This window comes from Microcaecilia unicolor, chromosome 4 (assembly GCF_901765095.1).
Source record: "Microcaecilia unicolor chromosome 4, aMicUni1.1, whole genome shotgun sequence".
NCBI lineage: Eukaryota > Metazoa > Chordata > Amphibia > Gymnophiona > Siphonopidae > Microcaecilia > Microcaecilia unicolor.
The window spans coordinates 67,860,367-67,887,824 of record NC_044034.1 but is presented as its reverse complement, the minus strand read 5'-3'; the positions used below and the strand labels follow the sequence as shown (position 1 = coordinate 67,887,824).

General features: G+C 42.7%; 1 protein-coding gene across 3 annotated transcripts in view; it reads left to right on the top strand.

Moving 5' to 3' along the window:
• The window catches only part of SPATA13 (spermatogenesis associated 13), a 126,747-nt gene that overhangs the window by 35,689 nt on the left and 63,600 nt on the right, over positions 1-27,458 (top strand). For all 3 annotated transcript variants that reach the window (XM_030200313.1, XM_030200314.1, XM_030200316.1), the window contains 2 exons: positions 2,295-2,660; positions 8,627-8,771. In XM_030200313.1, coding sequence (XP_030056173.1) covers positions 2,295-2,660; positions 8,627-8,771 — 511 coding nt within the window. The remainder of the gene's footprint in view (positions 1-2,294; positions 2,661-8,626; positions 8,772-27,458) is intronic.

Genomic DNA, 27,458 nt, shown 5'->3' with positions numbered 1-27,458 from the left:
GTCCAAGGGCAGGATTGCAGCAGTGATCATGCTTTTGTATTTTCAGAAGTACATGTATAATTTTGATCAGAAAAGGTACCAGCAGAAAAACATGTGCAAATGTATGTGAGTGTGTTTTCTTTTAGCAATTTTTAAAGTGATCTTACACATGTATCTTCTTGGAAAACTGGTGCAAAGCTCAGGGGTACAAAGTAATTCAGATTTTGTACCTGTGTGGGCAGCATGAAAATACTCTCTTTAAGGACCTGATTTGTGAAGCCCTTTCTTTGTAGACAGAGAGAAGATAATTATGTGCCTTTATAAAGTAGCCTTCCTGACAAAATCCTGTACAAAGTTATACCTACTTTGAAGCCGATGCATAGGTTTAATTTTTATTCAACTGTCTTCCAAAAGTGATCATCTTAAATAATCCAGTGGGCTTATGTAATGTAAGTGACAATGTACATATCCACTTTAGTCATTTATGCGCTACATACAAGCATAAATGATCTCCTATAAAATAGCGACTGGAGCAGAAGTGCGCGCTTTGACATGATAGGGGGTGCACAGAGGTAGAATCTCAATGGAGCGTATGCAGAGTGTGCAAGTATGCCTGGAGATTCTGCCAGGTACTTGTGGCCTGGATTGGCCACGAAAGGGAATGGGACTTGATATACCGCCTTTCTGTGGTTACAATCAAAGCGGTTTACATGATATATACAGGTACTTATTTTGCACCTGGGGCAATGGAGGGTTAAGTGACTTGCCCAGAGTCACAAGGAGCTGCAGTGGGAATCAAACCCAGTTCCCCAGGATCAAAGTCCACTGCACTAACCACTGGGCTACTCCTCCACTAGCAACATTCCATGTAGAAGCCTGTCCTTGCAGATCAGCAATGCGGCCGCGCAGGCTTCTGTTTCTGTGAGTCTGATGTCCTGCACGGCCGCGTTGCTGATCTGCAAGGGCAGGCTTCTACATGGAATGTTGCTAGTGGAATAGCAACATTAACATTCCATGTAGAATCTCAAACAGCAGCAGAATCTCAATAGTAGCAACATTCCATCTAGAATCTCAAATAGGGAAAGGAAAATGGGACTTGATATACCGCCTTTATGAGGTTTTTGCAACTACATTCAAAGCGGTTTACATATATTCAGGTACTTATTTTGTACCAGGGGCAATGGAGAGTTAAGTGACTTGCCCAGAGTCACAAGGAGCTGCAGTGGGAATCAAACCCAGTTCCCCAGGATCAAAGTCTGCTGCACTAACCAGTATGGCTATTCTTATGGTCTTATGATTATAGAATACTATAGTTCATGCATATGGTGCAGACATTTACACCTACTGTAAGGCTAGTGTAATTGTCAGCACCTTCTACTCACGTTAGTATTTTATAAAGACAAGTAGAAACCTACTTGTCTTTATAAAATAGCATTAACATAGCACTTAGTTAAAGTGCCCTTTAATGCATCTATCACCCGGATTCTATATAGTGCAACTGCAGTTGTGCATGCAAGTCTGTGCATATTCTGGATTTAAGCATGCAACTCAATCAGCTTAACAAGCCAGTCAGCACTGGTAATTGAACTTAAGTAATTATTGAACTAATTGGTTAATTAGAATTTATGCACACAAATGTCTAAGCTTATTCTTTAAAGTGATGCGCATAAATTCTAAGATGCAGATCTGAAAAGAGGTATATGGCCATGGGTGGGTTGTGGGTGGGTCATGGGTGGGTTGGAGTGTTCTTAGAATTTATGTGCAAGGGTTATAGAATATGCCCATTCAGCGCATAATTTAGGTGTCGGCATTTACACCAGGTTTTCATTGGCGTAAATGGCCGCAACTAAATATAGTTGTAGAAAATGGGTGTTGGGCATACTCTATAAACTACACCTAGATTTAGGCATATGCACGGTTTATAGAATACACCTAGGTGTATTTTTTTTGGGGGGGGGGGCGCTGATTTTTTTGGCATGATATATAAAATCTAGCTGTATATGTTAGTTGGTACACATGCTTTTTATTGATTTATTTATGTATCTGGCTTTATTAACTGCCTTTATGACGAGATTCACCCACCCCAGAGCAGTTTTATATGCAGCTCTTTTAATGTATAAAATGCTGTTTTACATTTATAAATACATTATAAAATTATCCCCAGAATATTTAAAAAGGCTTAGTAGGTCTGGTCCTAAGGAAATGTGCTATAGGGAAATAGTTATGGTTCTATTTTGAAATAAAGTACACATGTAACTTAATGATTATCTGTTTCAAGATACTGTACTTCATTTAAACTTTTCACCTTTGAAAAGGTCATTTCCGAAGACCACTGGAGTAAGTCACCATCACAGAATGAAGAAAAAGCAGAAGCACAGAAGGTGAACCCCAGGAGATGGGGCTCTGGAAAAAGTCGATCTAGGCCCCGACCTCTCTCAGACTATGGTCAGTTGGCCTGTAGGAGCTTCTCCATTCCAGAAGATTCTGTGGCTTTAGAATGTCAGGAAATGGACAGTATGTTTGGTGAAAGTCAGCCTCGATCCTCCTTGTCGGAGTCAACTACTCAGATGCACCTAGGAGGCACCCAGAGAAACCGAAAAAGAAGACCTATCTCTGTCATAGGTGGAGTTAATTTCTATGGGAACAGCCAGTCTGAAGAAATAGAGGATCTCCTTGTGCAAGTAAGCTACCAGATGTGCTCTAAACAAAAAAACAAAACAAAACTATCTTTCATCTTTTTCATTCTTCTCTTCGAACTATGGAATACTCAGTGAAATCACTTCATTTTCTTCTCTTTCGGATGCTAACCGTGCTTGTTTTCTTGATTGATAATAAAATGAAGCATGAAATCAAACTAACCCTTGACTTTCTGTCTCACTTTTCTTGCACTCCAAACTAACAGTCTTCCTTTCTAGTGATACTCACTTCATTTGTTTGAAATACACAGATTATAGTGTCAAGGTGGTCAGACATGATATTCTACAACATGTCTGACCACCTTGATACTATCCAGGTAGTGCCAGGGTTGTCCAGGAGCGGAGGTAGGTGGAGCAGTTATCAGGTTATTGTTGATATTCAGCATCAGTGCTCAATAATAAGGTAAGTTCAGAGAGAGAGAGAGAGGAAAATATGCTGGTTGTGGGGAATTGGGGGTCAGGGAGGAAGAGAGAGGGAGAGATGCTGGCCTTAGAGGGAGGAGGGGTAAGGAGTGCAGTGTGGTACGGGAGGAAGGGAAGAGTGAGGGAACAAGATTGGATATGGGGAGAGAGAGAGAGTCCCAGAGGAGCGTTGTTGGACATGTGTGAGAAATAGGGACACAGAGGGGCAATGCAAGACACATAGGGGATGAGGACACTTGGGCAATACTAGACAGAGGGGGAGGGGTATGGAGATAGAGGGGGGGAGATGCTCAACATAGCTGGATGATAGAGGCAGTGACACAGAGGAGAGATACTGGGCAGGGAGTGGATAGAGATGTAAGGGAATATGGATGGTGGAGAAAGAAGAAATGCCAAATGGACAAGGAGATCATGGCAAGAGAGTTAAGAGATGTCAGAGAAAAGCAAAAACTAGAGACTGGGACCAACACGATTAGAAAAATAAAATGGCTAGATAACAAAGGTACAAAAAGGAATTTTATTTTCTATATATTGATTAGGATATCAGTTTTTAGAATGCACCTCTGCCAAAACTGATGTTACACATGATGGTGGCACAGAAAAAAATGTCACTTATTGGCCTTCAATCTCAAGCATAGTGGTGGTAAATTTCCAGCTTTGGAATGGGCCACACTTGGCATCTCTGGGGGTCTGGTGCTGGGCGTAGGTGACTGAAGGAGGCAGATGCTAGGATTGGGAGAAGGGCCTTGGGTGGGGGAAAGGGATCTCAGAGATAACACAGGAGCTGAAGATAGGGATTGGAGAAGGGATATCATGCCGAGGCTAGGAGAATGGGAGTGGGGGGGGGGGGGGGGAGGAGGGTTGGATTGGGGCAGAGCTTGGACCTCCCCCAAACAAAAAGGTATTCTGCTGCTTGTAATTACTCAGATTATCCCCCTTCCTATTTCTGGGCTCTGCTCGCCTCTCTGGTGATTTTCTTTTTTTAATTCTTTGACAGTTTTTTTTGATACTTATTTGGGTTAATAAGTCTTGTGTTGTGGTCACCAGCTGTCTTTTTGAAAGTATCCTCTATAAGGTCACTGTTTTAGTTGTTAATGATGCACTTAGATATATCAGCAGGGTGCTAGTATGGCTCACAGCATACTAATCTACTTTATATCTGAAGTGGTGACAGTGGCTGAGTAGGAGGGGCTTTCAGGAAGATTACACACATTCTTTTCTCAGGAATGGAATGAAATTCAAAAACAACAAGCTAATCTTACCAGTTCAAGTTTTAAATGCTACTTGAAGTACTTTCAAATTACAGCTCAACTGCTTTATCTAAATAGCTCAGAGCCTGTTTCCTTAAGGTTTTTATTCCATTTTGTTCCCGGGGGTGGGGGGGGGGGGGTGGGGGGATATTTAGGAATGTTTGTTCCTCTGGGGGACATGTTTAACTGCATACTTTATCTGCCATAATGGGTCCTGCAATAGATACCGCACAGTAACTTCATTAGCAGATGCTGATCATTAGTAAATGAGCCCAGGTGAATCAGGTTGTTTGGTAATAGAGGAGCTTGGCTCTTTCATTAAAGTTTGTCAGTGAACATGGCTTCTTGTGGAAAGGGAACCTGAAGAACAAGACTCTTAACAAAATGAGTGGAGCTCTTATCATGTACAAAAAGACACATGATTTACTCAAAATGAATTATTTTAAGAAAAGATCTACAACTACAGCTACCTTACTACAACTCTGTATATGCTTTTTAGATATTTATTAATATTAACTTTTATGCTGTAGAGAGAAGAGAAAGAAAGAGTGCAATAGAAACATTCAAATTCCTCAAACGTGTAAATACATGCACGAGGCAAGTATTTTTTTCAATTGAAAGTCCTCAAATAAAATGTCATGGTAAAAGTTCAAAGGGCTTAATCCAAAAACATATATGAACAGTGAACAAAAGTACACCCTCTAAGTTGTGAAGACACAAACCAGTACTCTTAACCAAAAAGGAAATTACTCCAAACCACAGAAGAGTATCGGAACATCAATGTGAACTCTTAAGCATGTTATTAGGCCTCTTATGGGACATCCCATTGCAAGCCCCAACTTTAAGTCTCACACTCCTTAATCATTTTACTCTTCTAGGTTATCCATATATATTTTAAAATCTTTTATTAATCTTATTTATATCAACTCTTCTTTAAACTTGTTATAAAACTTTTTTTACTAATATACTTCTAAAACATGAATAAGTCAATTATTTCAAAAAAGCAATCAAAAAATAAGCACTTAGGGGCCAATGCACAAATAAAATGCACAGATCCCCATTGTGCATCGGTCGCTGTTTGCAACTCAAAGCTGTCAAGTGCACAAAATTCCTAGTGGTCCAGTGGACTATCTCCCAACCCCCAAGAACAAGAAAAATCTCTGGTGGTTCGGTGGACTGCCTCCTGACCACCCCCAAATCTCTCCTGCCCCACCGCCCCCACTTGACCTGACTTGACCTCCTTGCAACAAATCCCTGGTGGTCCTTGGACCCCAATCCCCTCCCCGCACCCTCTCCTAGCCCCCCAAGCAAAAACACCCTGGTGATCCAGTGGACCCCGAGCCCCTCCCAGCCCACCCAAGGTAAACTCTACTTGGTGTTCTAGTGACCCCCCTCCCCCTACTCATTCCTTGAAAAGTTGGAGGCAGGAGAGTAGGAGCAACATACCTCTTCCCTACCACCTCTGGGCCCACCTGCAACTGGTGATTTCTGTGATACACTGGGAGAGGCTAAGCACCATATAAGGAGCTTTTTCCTTATATGTTGCTAAGTCCCCCCGTTACATCCCAGGATTCACCGAGCAGGGGCTGGGCACTACCATTTTGAGAAGGCAGGCCCAGAGGCAGGAGGGAGGAGATGTTGCTCCTGCCCTCCAGTAATTTTTTAAGGTATGGGATGGGGGAGGAAAGGAGAGGGGTTGCTAGACCACCATGCAGATTTTTGCTTTGAGGGGGCTGGGAGGGTTTTGGGGTCTACTGGACCACCAGGACCAGGGTGTTTTTGCTTGGGGGGGACATGGGGTCCACCGGACCACCACTGTTTTTATGCTAGGGGGAAGGGCTTGGATGGAATCCGGTCGGGTCAGGTGGTCTACCATGAGCTCCTTCAATGGGGAGCAGTCTGCTTGCACAGTGCAAGCAGGCTGCTCCCAGTAATGGCAAGTCCAGACCTGCCATAAAATTTTACACATTAAAGGTAGGCATTCATGGTCTGTGCATTGCTCAGAATTCTCATTTTAATATTAATGCGCTCCTTGCAATAAATTTGCATAGGGTGTTCGGTAGCTGCTAACGGCACACATTAGAGTCATGTCAAACCTCTTTGTGCATTATTCGCTACAACCAGTCTAAAGCAAACGTTTCCAGCACGGTAAGCTTTTTGCATCGGGTTCTGTGCTTTTAAATCATGCAGCCGTTGCCGAGTTCATAGCTGGTTACCACTCGAAATTCACACAAGTTTCACAAGCTAGAGGGTTTGTTTTTATCCACTGCTCATATATGTTTAGGGATAATTTAGTGGGAGAGTGGCAGTAATGATACCACACTTTTTTTTTTTTAGTTCAAAGGGGGCAGACAGAGGAGTAACATTATGAAATATTTCTTCACAGAAAAGATGGCGGATGCATAGAATAGCTGCACCATGAAAGCAGACAGAGGCGGGTTATACAAAAATACTGGCCTGGGGGATTTTTTTTCAGACCAGCCCATCTTTCTTTTACATCCCCTCCCTTCCCCTCACCTCACTGCACCATCAGCCAGAAGGATCTTGGAAAGCCAGTCTGCAGCAGTGAAATAAAAAATAAGCACAGGGCATCTAAGATGCTGCAGGGCTCAAGGCCTTGCCGTGTTCCTACACCCTCTTTCAGCACAGACTTCCTGTTTTGTAACACAGAGGCAGGAATATGGCACTGACTCGGAGGTTCTGTGCTTTTCTATATTTGTCTTCCTCTTTTCTTCTTCAGTAGCAACACAGATTTCATGCACATGCCACCGGTGCTTCCTGGTCCTATATCCCAGCAGTGCATAACCTACTGCCCAAATGCCTGATCTGTCCTGATAACAGAATTCAAGAGAATAAGGGATAAGAATAGAGAAACCCTAGCTGAAAGGAAGTAGAGGTAATGCCAGAGATCAAGTCAGTCTATGGAAACTGAGCATAGAGGATCCTGACAGTCCTTGTCTGCTGTGATAGTCACTATTTCTGTGTTAAGCACGGTTCTCTGAGTACAGCATAGATGTTAGTTAATGCATCAGCCAATAGATGCACTGTTTAAGTAGACAGAAAACGTTGAGCTCTTTCAATAGACATTTTATTGGAGGACCTTACTTTGCATGCATTGACATACATGCAAGCATACAGTACTTGATGAGGGTCAGCATTCATTAAGTGCTGTTATATATTAATGGTTGGGATGGCCAGCATGAGTTAACTGGGCAGAAGCTGCTCCTTCCCCATTAAATCAGTTTGAATAGTGATACCATAGTGTTCCGGGCTAATTTTCAATTCAGAACTCCATGCCTACTCGTAAAATTGCCCTCAGCTTGCTAACATAAAACCTCAGGGAGCACTAGGAGAAATGGGATTTGAACCCTGATTTCTCTTGTTCTTATGCCGTTTCTAATCACTGGGCCACTCTTCCCATTATTTTAATATATTTTATTTAATAGGGGAAGAAACGTTTGACAGTGTTGTATGATGAAAATAAGTCTAGAAGAGATTTGATGTGAGGCCACTGCATTCAAAATAAAGTTTTTCAAGTTTATCGCAGTGCAGTAGATGATGGCTCTCGTGTTAAAGGTACCTAACCCAGAATACATGTTCAGACTGTGAAGGATTCTGGCAGTCCTGCAGAGATGAACTGCAGTATGCATTCAGTGGGCTCCAGAGTTTATAGCTTAAAATTTTAAAGCCTATCCCAGATGAGATGCATCTATCCTTGCCAGAATATTAGCTCCCAGAGAATGCCTCTTCGATATGCATATATTAGCCATACATGAATAATTTTATGTGTAGTTGGGGTGAACAATTTTCAAAAATTCCATTTTTGTGCATAAAACCCTGTTTTATGGGCAGACATGCCTTTGAAAATTGCCCTCAAAATTAGCACCTTCAAAAAACAGGTCCACAGTATTTTTTGCCTGCCTGTTTTTTTTTTCCCTGTGGAATATTTGTCCCTTTCAGAAGTTGAAGGAAATTAACTTTTTGAACAAAATATAAGCATTTTCCTAATTTTGCAATCAAACTGACTTGAGCCTTTTTTTTACACTGTTTTTTCCTACTTTAATGTTGTCATACTAAAAATACCATTACCAGAAGATATATAGAGAAGCTCAACATAACCTGAAAAATAAAATTGTATGAAATGCAAATATGTATAATTAGGTTTGGATTGTAAAGTAGAAGAGTCCTTTTAATTTAGAGACAGTGATTATACACATGGAAAACTGCAGCTTCCTCTTAAATATTTTGTTGAATAACAGTATTTCTGTTCATTTGCAGCCAGGTGCACGGCCACCTGTCCCAGCACATCAGGTGCCTCCGTATAAAGCTGTTTCTGCTCGACTAAGACCCTTCACCTTTTCTCAAAGTACACCCATTGGCCTTGATCGAGTTGGGCGACGACGACAAATGAGAGCTTCAAATGGTAAATTTTACATATCTTTCAGTGGATGTCAAGCTTGGTTCAGACATATATTATATTTTATTAAATGTCTACAGAACAGTGCTGGAAATCTGACCCTAATATTTTGTTACATTTATTCAGCATCTATTCTACCATCAGATCTCCTTAGCTTGAAGAAAGTGTAGCCTGCAGAAATACTTTTTATGAATCAGGATATTTCAAAAGAGGACCAATTCATGTAATCTGTGTCATTTCTGAGGCTTGCAAATTTTAATCTGATGCTCTAAAGGTTGTCTCTCATTTTGTGTCTATGAGGAAGATGCTTAGTATCTTGGTCCGCTCTTTCACCCTCTATCAGTTATGCAGAGATCATGAGCTAACATTTATTCTTAGATCGTGGAACTCTGTGGTATGTTGTTGTAGCACACTGAGGTCTACTTTTATGGTGAGCATATAAGCACAAATGATCTGGTTGAAATATCTAGAATAATCATGATATTTTGTTCCATCTCTTCCCATATAGAATTTAATTTAAAGTTTCTACTTTCCTTTTCTGAAGGGGGCCTGATTTGTGAGGGATTAAAGGCAGAGAATGGATACTCCTAGAATAAAATAATGCCAGGCAAATTCATGGTACTGTGCAATCCCTATCCCAAGTAGTTGAAACCTAATAGAAACATTTTAAAATTACTACTACTACTTATCATTTCTATAGCGCTACTAGACGTACGCAGTGCTGTACACTTGAACATGAAGAGATAGTCCCTGCTCGACAGCTTACAATCTAATTAGGACAGACAATCAGGACAAACAAGAGATAAGGGAATATTAAAGTGAGGATGATAAAATAAGGGTTCTGAACAAGTGAACAAGGGTTAGGAGTTAAAAGCAGTATCAAAAAGGTGGGCTTTTAGCTTAGATTTGAAGACAGTCAGAGATGGAGCTTGATGTACCGGCTCAGGAAGTCTATTCCAGGCATATGGTGCAGCAAGATAAAAGGAACGGAGTCTGGAGTTGGCAGTGGAGGAGAAGGTTGCAGATAAGAGAGATTTACCCAGTGAACGGAGTTCCCTGGGAGGAATGTAGGGAGAGATGAGAGTGGAGAGGTACTGAGGAGCTGCAGAGTGAATGCACTTATAGGTCAATAAGAGGAGTTTGAACTGTATGCGGAAACGGATAGGAAGCCAGTGAAGTGACTTGAGGAGAGGGCTAATATGAGCGTAACGACCCTGGCGGAATATTAGTCGTGCAGCAGAATTTTGAACCGATTGAAGAGGAGAGAGATGGCTAAGTGGGAGACCTGTGAGAAGCAAGTTACAATAGTCTAAGCGAGAGGTGATAAGAGCGTGGATGAGGGTTCTGGTAGTGTGCTCAGAAAGTAAAGGGCAAATTTTGCTGATATTATAGAGAAAGAAACGACAGGTTTTAGCACTCTGTTGAATATGTGCAGAGAAGGAGAGGGAGGAGTCGAAGATGACCCCAAGGTTATAAGCTGATGAGACAGGAAGGATGAGAGTGTTATCCACAGACATAAAGAATGGGGGAGGAGGAGAGGTTGGTTTAGGGGAAAAGATAAGAAGCTCAGTCTTGGTCATGTTTAGTTTCAGATGGTGTCGAGACATCCAGGCAGCAATGTCAGACAGGCAGGCTGATACTTTGGCCTGGATTTAGGCAGGTAAAGACCATATGGCCTATCTAGTCTGCCCGTCCATGCCATCTTCTCTCCCTATCATGATCCTGTGTACTTGTCCCAAGCGGTCTTGAATTCAGGTACTATTTTTTACTCCACCACTTCCACTGGGAGGCTGTTCCACAAATTCACCACCCTTTCCATGAAGAAGTATTTCCTCAGGTTACTTCTGAGTTATCCCTTTTCACCTTCATCCTATTCCCTTTCATTCCAGCTTCCTTTCAGTTGAAAGAGACTCACCTCCTGTGCATTTATTCCATGTAGGTATTTAAATGTCTCTGTCATATCTCCCCTCTCCCACCTTTCTTCCAAAGTATACATATTGAGATCTTTAAGTCTGTCCTCATTCACTTTATGACAAAGACCACTTACCATTTTAGTAGCTGTCATGGTAGCTGTCCTCTGGTCTGACTCTATCCTGTTTATATGTTTTTGAAGGTGCAGTCTTCAGAATTATACACAGTATTCTAAATAAACCTACAGTATTCCCCTTACAAAATTCACTTCAACAATTTCTTACATAAGTACATAAGTATTGCCATACTGGGACAGACCAAAGGCCCATCAAGCCCAGCATCTAGGTCACAAGTACCTGGCAAGATCCCAAAAGATCTCATCTATATAAAATGAAACTCTGCTTAAATAATCCCTACCACTCATAACCCTTCCTCAAAACTCAATAGTTAATCACCATTCTTGGCAAAGGCTAAGCATGATATGCAAGATAGATGACTATTCTGGTAATGTGGTCTTAGTGTATATTCCACTGAGAAATAAGTCAAGAAATAACTTATAGATGATATATTGTTATTGGACTGACCTATGGGACTGACCTAATGCTTTGTTATTAGCTTTCAAGAATTATATTGCTTTCACGAGGTCAATGGAAAATGAACTATGGATGATATTGGCTAAATATTCAAAAGTTGCATATCTGTCCATCATTTTATATATATATATATATATATATATATATATATATATATATATATATATATATATATATATATATAATATGGTGGCCTATAAGGACGATTAGTATCTTCTAGTCTGCCCCAGTTTCATTCCAGCTGCAGCACCATGGCGTACAGATGATTGTTGGCTTTTCCTTCACTTTTTCACAATTAAGGCTTTTCTATGTTTTTTTTTACTTATGTTATTGCACCTAGAGAACACAGTATTCCAGAAGATATTTCATCAATAACTAGTGCCCCTGATTGGGAAGGGTTGCAAAATGTAGTTCTTCTCATAGCATTCCTTCTTGTTTATGGAATTGCTGTGAGAGGCCAGGGGACATCCATGCAGTGTTCTGGGCTTCTTTAGATTCACATATAGCAGCTGTTCTGTGATTCAGACTGTTTCCTCTTCCTTCATAGATTGTCCTCTGAGTAGAGAATGATATGGGGACAAAGTTTGTCCTCATCCACACCTCATCCCCACAAACTCCAACTCCATCTCCAACCTATCTCTGCAAGCTGTGACACTATCCCTACTCTGTCCCTGCAAACTCAGATTCCATCCTCACCCTGTCTCTGCAAGCTCTGACCCCACCCCTGCATGTTTTATGATTTTATATATTATTTAGGGTCTTTTATATACCTACAACCAATATATCCAAAGAAAAACATTACATATGTTTTAAATTTTAATCAAAATTCTGTTATGGTTTTAATCTGTGGATGAATAATAAGTCTTCAACAATCAAGTTTTTCTTTCTAGAGACTGACACAGGGTCAAAGTTTGTCCCCATCCCCACGAGCTTTGACCCCATCCCCACCCTGTTCTCCTAAGCTTTGACCCCATTCCCACCAGAATGATGACTCCATTAAAATATTATTGTTACTGTGCGTCCCCATCCCCATTTCATTCTCTACTCTGCAGTTCAAAGTACAGCACTTTGGCCCTTGACTGCACAAGAAGAGAAAGCAGCCTGAAGTGCAGCTATGTACTGTGTCAAGTGAAGCCCTAATTAGAATAGAAGCAGAGGAGAGGTTCTTAGTTTGGATGGGTGTGGGAAGATAGGAAATGACATGGAAGTGAGGTTGAGGGAGGAAATTGAAGAGGATGAGCGTGAGGGAGGAGATTGGAGGGTTGTGGTGTTAAGAATGAGGGAGCCAATGAGTTGGGAGTGTGGAATGCTTGTGTGTGAGAGCGTGAGATCAGAAGGAGTTGGGGATTTGTGTGATTGTGGGCTATTAGAGGAAGTGTGGAGTCAGTGAGGGGAGGTGGGTATCTGTGAGTGAGAAAAGGGATTATCAGGAGGAAGGGTGTGAGACTGTTTCATCCTTTACCGCCTGATCCAGAAGCCTCCTCTTTGAGCTTCCTTTTTTCTTCCCTCATACCCCTTCCTTCTCCCTATGCACTAAGTTACCCTCTCTTCCTCATATCCCTTCCTTCATGCTCTGTTACCCTCCACCGATATCCATCTCCTTCTGAGATTTCCTCCCTGTTCCATAGATGCTCTGCTACCTTGATACCTCTATCCCTCTCATCTCTTCCAAGCAATGCTCATTAAGACCAGCCCCCCCAAATTATTTGAACTCACAAGAAACAAATCCAAGCTCCTCCTTTTTACAAATCAGCCCACCATTCCATTAGCAATTCCAATTCAGCTACATTTCATTTCCCTTAGTACATAGTGTTAAAATGCTCAGGGTCATTATTTTTCAGACCTCTCATTTGTTCCCGAAGTTTATGCTGTAGTTAAACGTTCTTTCTTTAAACTTTGCATTATCCATTCCATTAAACCTCTCTTACACCCACCTGCTGTTAACGTTCTGGTACATTCATTGGTAATTAGTCAACTCAACTACTGTAACTCTCTGTATAAAGGACTTTGTATTAGGGACCTTTGCCATTTACAACATGGCTATTAAAGTCATTACCAGACAGAGAAAATTTGATCATGTCATCCCACTTTTAAAAACAACTCATTGTCTTCCATTGACTCATTGCATAACCTACAAACTATTGCTCCTTGTCTATAAGACCCTCTCCTCAGGTGAACCTGCTTATTTATCCCGTTTTCTTACTTCTTATTGTCCCCCTCGTGCTCTCCAATTAGCACAACAAAACCAGCTCATAGTCCCATCTTTTTGGGAAATCTGGCACGATGCTACATGTCAGTTTATTCTTTCAGTACAAGGCCCTGAAATTTGGAATAAATGACCAGCTCACCTCCGTACTTCATTTTCCCTTTTGAAATTCAAAGCTGATCTGAAAACTTTCTTATGAAGCTTATGACTAGAACAGATCATACCCACCTCATGCACGGTAAACTGGGTTGCACCCTGGAAACCACCAGTTCCCCTTCCTCTCGTATTCCCTCGCTTTTCTATTATTATTGCATTTCTTCCCCTTATCCTCATGGTATTGTTGTCAGTGCATTCCCTTCCTTTCCTAATACTTTATTATAAGCCACTCAGACAATATTTGATGGCCGGGGTATAAGCTCCCTAATAAACTTGAAACATGAAAATAACTTTATTTGTATTAATTATAGGACAATATTATTCAATATGCAAATATACTACATCATTGCTGTATAATTTTCTGATCTTTGTCACATAATTTATTATTGAGCTGCTACAGGCCTTTCCTTGTGCTTCACCATCGGATTCTTTCCTGATTAATACACATCAATATCTTCTCCTCCTTTGTATGTATTTTAGAGCAGGCTGTATGTGGGCAGATCCTGTTTTAAAATGCATAAGAAATGCATGTCTGTATTTGATATACAGACTTTGACAGTTATATTTTGGGGTGAATGGTCCTTTCTAAAATGCTGCTCTACATCTTTTTTTAGATGTAGCAACCAGAATTGCACACAATACTTAAGATGCAGTCTCACTCTGGAGCAATACAGAGGCGTTAGATATAGTAAATGACAGCAGATAAAGACCTGAATGGTCTATCCAGTCTGCCCAACAGTCATACATATTATCAATTTATGATTAAACCAACAATGAATGTGATATAAAATACTTGACCACAATTAAACCAACAATGAACGTGATACAAAATATTTGATATTCTATGTTTTATTCTTTTTTTTTCCTTTTCCTAGTAATTCCTAACATTCTGTTTTGTTTACTGCTACTGCTTACTGAGCAGAAGATCTCAATGTATTGGCCACATTGACACCTCAATCCTTTCCTGGCTTGTGATTTCTAATGTGGAACCTAGTATCTTGCAGCTATAATTTGGGTTATTCTTTTCAATGCGCATTGCTTTACACTTTTATACATCAAATTTCATCTGCCATCTGGGTTCCCAGTCTTCCAAAGGTCTCCTGCAGTTTCTCATGATTTTAACTACTGAATAATTTTGTATCATCTGTAAATTTGATTGCTTCACTCACCATTCCCATTTCCAGATCTATTATTCACCTTCCTCCATGGAGAGAATTGGCTATTTAACCCTTTCTCTGTTTTCTTACTAGTTTGCAATCCACAACAGGAAATTGCCTGCAATCTCATGGCTTGTTAATTTCCTCAGAAGTCTCTCATGAGGGACTTTGTCAAAAGCTTTCCTAACATCCAGATTCTCACCTTCTTCCACATTTTTATTCATGCCTTCAAAAAATGTAGCAGATTGATAAGGCAAGAAGACTTCATTAGCTAAATCCATGGTCCATTGTCTCAGTAAACCATATTTGTCATTGTTTAGTAATTTTGTTCTTTATAATAGTGTCTACCATTTTGCCTGGCATTGTCATTGGGTTTACAAGTCTGTAATTTTCCAGATCACCCTGGAACCCTTTTAAAAATTAGTTTTATTTGGCTACTTTTCAGACTTCAAGTACTGTAGATGAGTGGTTTCAGGATATCCACAATGCATATGCAGGAGGTAGATTTGCATTTGTCTACCTCCTATGCCGTAGGCACCTGGAATCAATCCTGGTAAGCTTTGATATAGAAAAAGCATTGAACACTGTATCTTGGTCCTACTTATAGGAGGCCCTGCGGGGTTTTGGTTTTCATGGCCCTATTCTTAATATGATTCATATACTTTATAAGAATCCCTGGACATAGTATTAATTAATGGTGTATTTTCCCCAGCTTTTGATATTCAAAGAGGTACACGGCCTGGCTGCCCTTTGTCTCCCATACGTTTTGTCCTTTGTATATAGTTCTTAGCCTTAAAGATACTGGGTGATGGCGGATTCCTGTGGGGGCGTGAGAGTTTAAATTTGCCCTGTTTGCAGATGATCTCCTCACTTCATTTATTGCCCTGCAGAGAGCCCTGGACTTATTGATGAAATATGGACAAAGTTCAGGGCTATGGATAAATGCTGATAAGTTGGAGGCACTGTGACTGACAGAGGGCTTAGAACAAAGATGGGATGGAACTTTTCCCCTCCCTGAGTGGGTGATAAATTAAAATATTTGGGTATTTTTACTCCTCGTTATCACATCTTTATAATGCTAATGTTTCTCACTTATTGCAGATTACTAAGACCTTGTGTACTCGTTGGCAACATTTGCCACTCTCATTATGGGGTAGAATACCTCTCCTTAAAATGATACTTTTACCTAAATGGATGTATCCCCTTCAGCATTTACCTATTATTGTAAAACCTGGTGACTTAAAGTATTATAATGCTATGATCAGGAAATTTTCGTGGGGGTCAAAAAACCTCGAGTAGTTCTACGCCAGTTACAATTATTGCTTGGAGAGGGAGGATTGGAAATTTCCAGACCTCTTTGCATACAATGTTGCTTGTGATTTAAGATATGTTAGAGACTGGATTTTTGAGTCTTCTGAATTTTGTGACATTAGTTTTGAACAGGGTGTAGGAGGAGACCTGGCCTTGGTTACTTAGTTCATGCCAGTACTGGTGGACTCCCCCAGCACTTAAAGAATCATTTACTACTCAAACCCATGTGATGGGCATAGATAATTCTCCATAGAAAATATGGTTTGCACACTACGCATTCAAGATATCTGACTATAGTTGGTAATGCTGACTTTCTTCTGGGACTGTTGGATACATGTTTTAAAAGATGGGGCCTCTGGAGGACTATCCTTGATTCAACATGTGCTTGAGGATGATGAACCAACAATATTGTCTTGTGATTCTATCAAAGCGACTTATATGCTGAGGCCTCGAGACTGGTATGCATATCTACAACTGCAGCACTGTATACATTCTGTACTTCATAAATATGCACTGGACTTCACAAAAGCTCCCTTTGATGAACGTTGGCCTCTTCCTGCAGTGCATAAGGATTTGGTGGGCCGTTATTATGAAGGACTTAAAACCCATTGAAACTGGACATTATGCAGAGAGTTGTTGATCGTTGGTCCCAGGATTTTGGGACATATTCTTTGTAGGAATTATGATGGAGTTTAAGAGAGAGTTTGTGATTAGCGGAAAGTATGCAACTAAAGAGTTACATTATAAATTTTAATGCAAATGTATCTTCATCCATCTAGAGCAAAGAAGATGGGTCTCCCTTTAGATGGGACCTATCTGAAATGAGGTGCTATTAATGCTTCATATAAACATTGCATATGGGATTGTCCAGGCGTTCATTGGTTTTGCAGAGATCTCTGGTCGCATTTGGGTTTCATGTATAACCAACAATGGGATGTCACACCAAAAATGTGCTTACTGGACAATGATATCATAGAGGGTACATATGTCTTGACCCTCTTCTCGTGCAAAGCATCTCTGATAGTGAAACGTTGAGTACTATTGCAGTGGATTCGAGATGCGCCGCCAACCCTCACCCAGTGGTGCACTCAACATGGAAGCACTGGGACATAAGAGCCTAGACTCTCTGAGGCTGTTTATGGTATTCTATGGGGGGTAGGGGAATTTGGGGCATGGGACCACTGGGAGGGAGGGTGGGAGAAGGGGGAAATTTGTATTCTTTAAGATTTTTCTCTTGGCTGTGTAGACAAAACTTATTATAGACTTTGTTGAAATGTTCATTTGTTTATTTTCATTAAAAATTTGTTTCAACATAGAATGAAAGCACTGTCGGTGGACTCTAGAAGACATAGAGCAAAGAAGGAGTCCTTGAAAGTCTGGACCCCTTACTTAAATGTTCTTACGGCAAGAGTGTGATCAGCGTTTTTGAATACATTTAAACATTTCTATTTTTTTAGTGGTGCTGGATATTCTGATTTGGTTGTGTGGAACTGTAGTTCATGGGGAATGAGAAGGAGGAATTGAGACGGGGGATGGGATAAGGATTGGGTGTTGTTTTTTGGGAATGAGAGATGGAGGATTTGAATGAATGATAATTGGTTGTTCTCTTTGTATTTTCGGTGTTATTTGTAACTGTAATGGCTTGCTGTTTTAAGTCTTCTGTACACATGCAACCACTAATAAAAATATGAAACATCTCTCTATATAAAACGCACCTCCAACGTTCTAATGAAGCCTCTGTTAGCCAACATTCTAAAGTGAAGGGGGTGAGATCGCATTGTGTCTGCCCCGCCCACGCGTCAAACGTGATGACGTCGAGGGCGGAGCAATGACACTCAACCAATCGCAACGCTCGGCAGCGAAGCGTCAGGGAAGGAGGCGGCGCTCTCGACGTCTAGCCTTCCCTTCGCTGTGTTCCGCCTTCTTCTGACGTCAAGGATGACGTCAAAAGAAGGCGGAACACAGCGAAGGGAAACCTAGACGTCGGGAGCGCCGCCTCCTTCCCTGACGCTTCGCTGCCGGAACCGGCACGGAGGTAAATTTAAAAACAAGAAAAAAAAAAAAAAAAACAACCATGTTGGGGGGAGAGAAGAGGGTGGCCACTAAAGAACAACAATGGGAGCGGGAGGGCAGGGGAGAAACGACAGCATGGATGCGAAGGGGGGGGGGAGAAGAGGGCGGCCCAGGCTGGGACATGGGAGAGAGAGGAGCATGGATGCAAGGGGGGTCATGAAAGGGAGACAGGGGACTTGCTGCAAAAGGATGAATGGAGGCGGCAGGGGACAGAGGAGCATGGATGGGCATGGATTGGGATGGCAGGGCTCAGGAAGAGAGGGCAATTGCTGGAAAGTGATGAATGGAGGGGGCAGGGGACAGAGGAGCATGGATGGGCATGGATTGGGAGGGCAGGACTCAGGGAGAGAGGGAAATTGCTGGATAGGGATGAATAGAGGGGACAGATGGGCATGGATGGAAATGGATTGCAGGGCAGGCCTCAGGGAGAGAGGGCAATTGCTGGATAGGGAAAAATGGAGGGGCCAGGTGACAGATGAGCATGGATGGGCATGGATTCGAAGGGCAGGACTCAGGGAGACGGGAATTGCTGGATAAGAATGAATGGAGGGGACAGATGGCCATGGATGGATATGGATTGCAGGGCAGGCCTCAGGCAGAGAGGGGAAATGCTGGATAGGGAAAAATGGAGGGGCCAGGTGACAGATGAGCATGGATGGGCATGGATTGGAAGGGCAGGACTCAGGGAGAGGGGAATTGCTGGATAGGGATGAATGGAGGGCACAGATGGCCATGGATGCATATGGATTGCAGGGCAGGCCTCAGGCAGAGAGGGGAATTGCTGGATAGGGATGAATGGAGGGGCCAGGTGACAGAGGAGCATGGATTGGAAGGGCAGGACTCAGGGAGAGGGGAATTGCTGGATAGGGATGAATGGAGGAGACAGATGGCCATGGATGGATATGGATTGCAGGACAGGCCTCAGGCAGAGAGGGGAAATGCTGGATACGGAAAAATGGAGGGGCCAGGTGACAGATGAGCATGGATGGGCATGTATTGGAAGGGCAGGACTCAGGGACAGGGGAATTGCTGGATAGGGATGAATGGAGGGCACAGATGGCCATGGATGCATATGGATTACAGGGCAGGCCTCAGGCAGAGAGGGGAAATGCTGGATAGGGAAAAATGGAGGGGCCAGGTGACAGATGAGCATGGATGGGCATGGATTGGAAGGGCAGGACTCAGGGAGAGGGGAATTGCTGGATAGGGATGAATGGAGGGCACAGATGGCCATGGATGCATATGGATTGCAGGGCAGGCCTCAGGCAGAGAGGGGAATTGCTGGATAGGGATGAATGGAGGGGCCAGGTGACAGAGGAGCATGGATTGGAAGGGCAGGACTCAGGGAGAGGGGAATTGCTGGATAGGGATGAATGGAGGAGACAGATGGCCATGGATGGATATGGATTTCAGGACAGGCCTCAGGCAGAGAGGGGAAATGCTGGATACGGAAAAATGGAGGGGCCAGGTGACAGATGAGCATGGATGGGCATGGATTGGAAGGGCAGGACTCAGGGAGAAGGGAATTGCTGGATAGGGATGAATGGAGGGGACAGATGGGCATGGATGGATATGGATTGCAGGGCAGGCCTCAGGCAGAGAGGGGAAATGCTGGATAGGGAAAAATGGAGGGGCCAGGTGACAGATGAGCATGGATGGGCATGGATTGGAAGGGCAGGACTCAGGGAGAGGGGAATTGCTGGATAGGGATGAATGGAGGGCACAGATGGGCATGGATGGATATGGATTGCAGAGCAGGCCTCAGGCAGAGAGGGGAAATGCTGGATAGGGAAAAATGGAGGGGCCAGCTGACAGATGAGCATGGATGGGCATGGATTGGAAGGGCAGGACTCAGGGAGAGGGGAATTGCTGGATAGGGATGAATGGAGGGGACAGATGGGCATGGATGGATATGGATTGCAGGGCAGGCCTCAGGCAGAGAGGGAAAATGCTGGATAGGGATGAATGGAGGGGGCAGGGGACAGAGGAGCATGGATGGGCACACACACACACTCTCTATCACACTGTGTCTCACATACACACTTGCACACACTCTCATTCTCACCAGGGGCGTATCTGAACTGCGGCGGTAGGGGGGGCCAGGGCCAGAGAGGGGGGGCACATTATAGCCCCCCCCCCCCCGCCGCCGCCGCCGCCGCCATTGCCGATCCCCCTCCCCCCAGCCGCTGCCATTGCTAACCCTCCCCCTCCGTTGCTCGCCTACCTTCGCTGGCGGGGGACCCCAACCCCCGCCAGCCGAGGTCCGCGTCCTCCTGCCGCTGCCGGCTGCCTTTGGTCCTTTCATTCTTCCATTGAAGCTGGCGCCGACGAAAAAGTTTCTTTTGAATCTGACGTCGCTGCACGTTGCACGTTGTACGTGCAGGACGTCAGACTCAGAAACAATTTCTGAGTCTGACGTCCTGCACGTACAACGTGCAGCGACGTCAGACTCAAAAGAAACTTTCGTCGGCGCCAGCTTCAATGGAAGAATTAAAGGACCAAAGGCAGCCGGCAGCGGCAGGAGGACGCGGACCTCGGCTGGCGGGGGTTGGGGTCCCCCGCCAGCGAAGGTAGGCGAGCAACGGAGGGGGAGGGTTGGCAGCGGTAGGGGGGTCCAGGGCGAAATCTGCGGGGGCCCAGGCCCCTGAGGCCCCACGCAGATACGCCCCTGATTCTCACACACACACTCTCTCACAAACACACTCTCTCTCTCACACACTCACACTTTCACTCTGACTCTCAAACAGTCACTCTCACATACACTCTCCCAAACATACACACTCCGAGGAAAACCTTGCTAGCGCCCGTTTCATTTGTGTCAGAAACGGGCCTTTTTTACTAGTAAAATAATAAAGCAGTACTGGTACTATATTACCCTCCATACATTCCTTCATTATCACTGATGGTTTTAAAAAGGTTTTACAGAATCTACCATCGTATCTACCTGAACCTAATACAGCTGATATTGTCATTCTCATGCTCATTATCATTCTCAATCTCTCTCTCTTTTTTGTTTTCTCTGTTTCACTGTTGGTTGTCATAGCAACTTTTCTCAAGCTGCCAAAATTACTATATGAAGTGTATATAAATGGATGTTAGAAGCAAATAGTGACAGTATTCCTAATGAGTTCTTCTTAGTGTCTGTGCTGGTTATTCTCCCTTCTGATACTATTTTTTGCTTAGCATTTCCTCTTTTCTTTGTTTCTGTTATTGGTATCTCTTGTAGTCTATTTTGAAAAGGAAAAATTCAGTCCCCCCGAGGAACGACACTTGGCCAGTTAACCGGCTATCCAGTGATATTCAGCAGGGGATAGCTGGTTATCTCCTAGGAGATAACTGGCTATATCAAGTGATATAGCCGTCTATCCCTGAATATTCAATTCATATCTAGCTATTGTAAGCAGCCACATCGGGCCACTTAAATAGGTGGTATTTGTTTAGCCAGTTTAAAGTTAACCGGCTATCTTCAAATATCGACTTAGCCGGTTAACTTTAAACCGGCAACTGGATATTCAGTGCCGGTCACCAGAAATGGCCCAGTATTGAATTCCGAGCTGACCGCCGACCACTGGATTTGGGATCCCATGGTCTGAATATCAGCCCCAATATCGATTAAACACATTGTAGGCTTCACATTCCCCCCCACTTTAATAAGCCACACTAGCGCCTGCGAATGCGGTAATGCCAACACAGCGGCTTTGTAAAAAGGGGGGGGGGGGTTGTAACTTAGAGAATGCTTCTGCTGCTGCTCTAGCTATTATGTTATGTGATTTTCAATAAAGAAAACATTTGTAAGATATAAGCAAGTAAACATCATAGATAATTATAATTACAAATGAGACATAATAATCCAACTCAATGTTAACTTTAATATTATTTCTAGAAGTAATTTACATAACAGCTAGTTTTGGTTACTCATGATTGGACAGGATTACCCAAATCTTAATCCATAAGCATGTTCTAAAAATGTGCATTTGTTTGGAATGACATAAATGTCAATGACATTTTAAAACCACATGAAATGTCATAGGAAAATGAAACAATAGATAAAAACCTGAAATGGGTTTTTAATTGTGTTGTCAATAGGGCACATTAGCGTGTGCTGTTGGTAGAATGCACACTTTTGATGACAGGACAGCTTGAAACAAAAATGTTTTTACAACAAAATAAATGAGAAAAAATGGCAACTATACTGCAAATGAAGAAAACAAAACATGCTCCAATGCACACCTCTGTTATAGTAAATGAAATGACGGCAGAAAAAGACCTGCATGGTCCATCCAGTCTGCCCTACAAGATAAACTCATATGTGCTACTTTTTGTGTATACCTTACCTTGATTTGTACCTGTCCTTTTCAGGGCACAGACCGTGTAAGTCTGCCCAGCACTATCCCCGCCTCCCAACCACCAGCCCGGCCTCCCACCACCGGCTCTGGCACAGACCGTATAAGTCTGCCCAGCACTATCCCTGCCTCCCGCCACCGGCTCTGCCTCCCAATCTCCGCTAAGCTCCTTAGGATCCATTCCTTCTGAACAGGATTCCTTTATGTTTATCCCATGCGTGTTTGAATTCTGTTACCGTTTTCATTTCCACCACCTCCCGCGGGAGGGCATTCCAAGCATCCACTACTCTCTCCGTGAAAAAATACTTCCTGACATTTTTCTTGAGTCTGCTCCCCTTCAATCTCATTTCATGTCCTCTCGTTCTACCGCCTTCGCACCTCCGGAAAAGGTTCGTTTGCGGATTAATACTTTTCAAATATTTGAACGTCTGTATCATATCACCCCTGTTTCTCCTTTCTTCCAGAGTATACATGTTCAGATCATCAAGTCTCTGCTCATACGTCTTGTAACGCAAATCCCTTACCGTTCTCGTAGCTTTTCTTTGCACCGCTTCAATTCTTTTTACATCCTTCGCAAGGTACGGCCTCCAAAACTGAACACAATACTCTAGGTGGGGCCTCACCAACGACTTATACAGGGGCATCAACACCTCCTTTCTTCTGCTGGTCACACCTCTCTCTATACAGCCTAACAACCTTCTAGCTACGGCCACCGCCTTGTCACACTGTTTCGCCGCCTTCAGATCCTCAGATACTATCACCCCAAGATCCCGTCCGTACCTATCAGATTCTCCCCGCCTAACACATACGTCTCCCGAGGATTTCTATTCCCTAAGTGCATCACTTTGCATTTCTTCGCATTGAATTTTAATTGCCAAACCTTAGACCATTCTTCTAGCTTCCTCAGATCCTTTTTCATGTTTTCCACTCCCTCCCGGGTGTCCACTCTGTTACAGATCTTAGTATCATCCGCAAATAGGCAAACTTTGCCTTCTAACCCTTCGGCAATATCACTCACAAATATATTGAACAGAATCAGTCCCAGCACCGATCCTTGAGGCACACCACTACTCACCTTTCCCTCATTCGAGTGAATTCCATTCACCACCACCCTCTGGCTTCTGTCTGTCAAACAGTTCCTAATCCAGTTCACCACTTCGGGTCCTATCTTCAGCCCATCCAGTTTATTTAAGAGCCTCCTGTGGGGAACCGTGTCAAAAGCTTTGCTGAAATCTAAGTAGATTACGTCCATAGCTCGTCCCTGATTCAATTCTCCTGTCACCCAAACAAAGAACTCAATGAGATTTGTTTGGCCCGATTTCCCTTTGGTAAAACCATGTTGTCTCGGATCTTGCAACTTATTGGCGTCCAGGAAATTCACTATCCTTTCCTTCAGCATCGCTTCCATTACTTTTCCAATAATCGAAGTGAAGCTTACCGGCCTGTAGTTTCCAGCTTCTTCCCTATCACCACTCTTGTGAAGAGGGACCACCTCCGCCGTTCTCCAATCCCTCGGAACCTCTCCCGTCTGCAAGGATATATTAAACAAATTTTTAAGAGGACCTGCCAGAACCTCTCTGAGCTCCCTCAATATCCTGGGGTGGATCCCATCCGGTCCCATGGCTTTGTCCACCTTTAGCTTTTCAAGATGTTCATACACACTCTCTTCCGTGAACGGTGCTCTATCCACTTCAATCTCATTTGTACTTTTTGTTATCTACTATATGTTTGAAAATATCATGAAAATTTTAAATAAGTAAGACAAATCAGGTCAAAATGATTTCTTTATTCACTTCTGGACATTGGAGGGCTTCCAGAAAAAGCTCGTTTTGGATGATGGATTATAATGGACATTGGTTTCAATCACTTGAGAAAGAAGTAAAATAGAAACAATGCTGGCTGTTTCTATACTTTACTTTACAGGGCTAGTTATATTGACACAGTAATGTTGCAAAAGCATTAATAGGTCAAGCAGACCAAACAACTGAGTGGATAATTAATAAGGGCACAGAATGTTATTTATTGTGAATACATGAATATCTTTCAGTATTCTCTGAAGAATTTGCATATTTCATGTGTGAATAAAACGAGCAGCACTTCTGCTATACTTTTCCCAAACTATTTATATATTCTTAGCCACTAATGCTGGCTTTGTGATGTTCTGTACTCTTTAATGATATCATCAAAGGCAGAAGAAGAACCAAAAGACTCTTGTGGTTAAATCTTAAGAGCAAGAAGTCTAAATTCAGTGCTGCATATTATGCATTTCCCTGCTTTGCCTGTCACTTGAATATCCCAATACTGAAATAGGTTCTGTTGGAATGCACAGCAGAGCAGGAAGTTTGATACATCCTACTGGGTCATCTTGATGCGTATTTCTTAACTAACAGAGATCAAGAACCAACATTTTGAACAGTGCTAAAATGATAGAGTAAATCATTGAATTTAAACAAAACAGGGGGACATATTTTAATTTTCTTCTCATATAGATTAACTTCAGGTTTTTTTCCCCAAGGACAGGCAGGATATACAGCCCTCAGAAGTGGGTGATGTCATCCAACGAAGCCCAGGCCAGAGAAATTATAAACAAAGCTCTCAAATCACTAAAGACTCGTTAGGTTTTGTGCATCTGGACCCAAGTCAGCAGCACTGGTCGAAAAGTGCAGCTGTGGTGTTCCATATCTACAGTAATAATAGTATCCGTCTTTGCCTTCCATAACTCAGCGTTTTTTGTATTATTTCCCCTTTGATAAAAACTCCTATTGCAAATTCTACTAAAGATTCTATTATATGTTCCATTGTGATGCTTCCATGTTTTTGAGTGAAAAGGATGAAGAAGAGAGAGCTGCATATGCCTTGTAGTACTATACAGATGTTTAATGGTAGTAGTAGAAGAGACGACTGACCCATTCACCCCACTATATATGTTGCAAGATCCCAGGAATTGTCCCCCTGTGTTTGAAATGAGGAAACTTCTGGACACCCTGTTCCCAGTGTGATCGGTGAGTAATGTGATGCAATTGAGGATGGGCTTGCACATCCAACACTAGGCAGTGGGTATATTTTTACGATTTAGAGGGAACTGTTTAAGGCCCTGGATCTTGTAGTTGGCAGGAATTTATGATATATGAAAGAATTTGGGATCCTATCATTGGACGTGAGCTGGTGGGAGCCAAAATGACTCAGAGGAGCAGCAAAGAGCTTCCTCTCTTCATGACTAGCTAGGCCCTGTACAAGAAAGGGAGCTGTGTCCCAGGCCATGTTAGCCTAAAGAAAGGGGAGAGTTGAAAAGATACAAGACCTAATAGATGCCACCAGGTTGAAGGTCCCTGTCTATTGCCCAATCCTAGCAAGCACCTCCGGAGGTCTCAAAGAAAAACATTGCCAAAAGTGTGTGATATCCTCTCCGTGGCCCAAGTCCAAAAATCTTGAATTTTCACACATGTCCACTAGATGTGAAAAAATTAGTTCCTTTTCATTCCACATCTCCAACAAAGATCGGAAACTGTAGGAAACATGGCTTTTAACTTAACAGGAGTATAATACCACTGTGTCAACACCTTATAAGCATTCTCTTTTAAGAGTACACATATTGAAGCTTTCTTCACTTCCAAGCACACTGCCTTCCATTCACTCATACTCAACTTACCTTCTAAATCTCATCCCCAATGTTGCATATATGGATATTTATAAAACACATTGTCCCGAATAAAACGATAAAGAATTGAAATAGAACCCCTAAGTTTACCCAAGGAATCCCATAAGTTTTCAAAGTGTTCAGTGTCATCTGGGTCAACTCTCAACCACCCTTGTTGGGAAATATAATGTTTTACTTGTAAATAGGAAAAAACATAAAGAGTTAGATAAACCATAGGTGTCCTTAAGCTGTTCAAAGGAATGTAAATTGCCCACATCCAAAAAGTCTCAAAAATGGACAAGGCCACATCCCGCCCATTGCACAAAAGTAGCCCTCCCAAAATCTACCGAAAAACAAGGATCTGAACTAATATGGGCAAAGGAGGAAGGACTCCTAGAGCCCCTCAACTTAGGTTTTAAAAAACCCCATAGGGAGAGCAAATGTGAAACAAAAGAGTTGTGAGAGAGCTGCTTATAGGTCCGAGGAGAGTGACTCAGAGAGCCACCCCCAATTTATATTCCCACACTATATGCTATTCCATTACAGTAACAACCATCGGCATCTCTTGGGTCCAAGCTGAAATAAGCTTCAACTGAGATGCCTAGTAATACCACAGATTTGACACCAGTCGAGAGGAATGACTTCCTCATACAAAACCAGAAATCTCCGCCTGAAGCCGCAATATTTCCACCCTTGGTACCAACAAGGGGCAAGTTTGGAACAGAAACAAAATCAAGGGAGCAGATTCATCTTGAAAGCTGCAATCTGACCCACCATGATAACCAGCCCCCAGTCCAACTACATAAATCCCAACGGAACTGCTGAAACAAAGAGGTATAATTTAAATCAAACAACTGGGAAAGGTCCCAGGGAATCTGAATGCCCAAGTACCTAAAACTTTTCCGTGTACTGGGAAAGGGGAAAGCCTGCTCAAGATGTGCCACTTCCTCCACTGAGGTAGTAATGTCCATCAACTCTGATTTATTGTAATTCACCTTAAAGCCAGAAAGTCTCCAGAACAAATTCAATTCCCTCATTACCACAGGCAGAGTAAGTTGAGGTGCTCGCACATAGAACAAGATGTCATCTGCAAACAATGCCATTTTATGTTCCACTTCCCTTACTCTAATTCCTTTAATATCCACCAAAGAATGAACCCTCTGCACCAAAGGCTCAGAGGACAAAGCAAACAACAGAGGTAAGAAAGGGCACCCCTGTCGTGTACCTTGTGCTATAGAAAATAGAGTGGAATACCCCCCCCCCCCCCCCCATTAAGCTTAATACAGGCAACCGGAGCTTCATACAA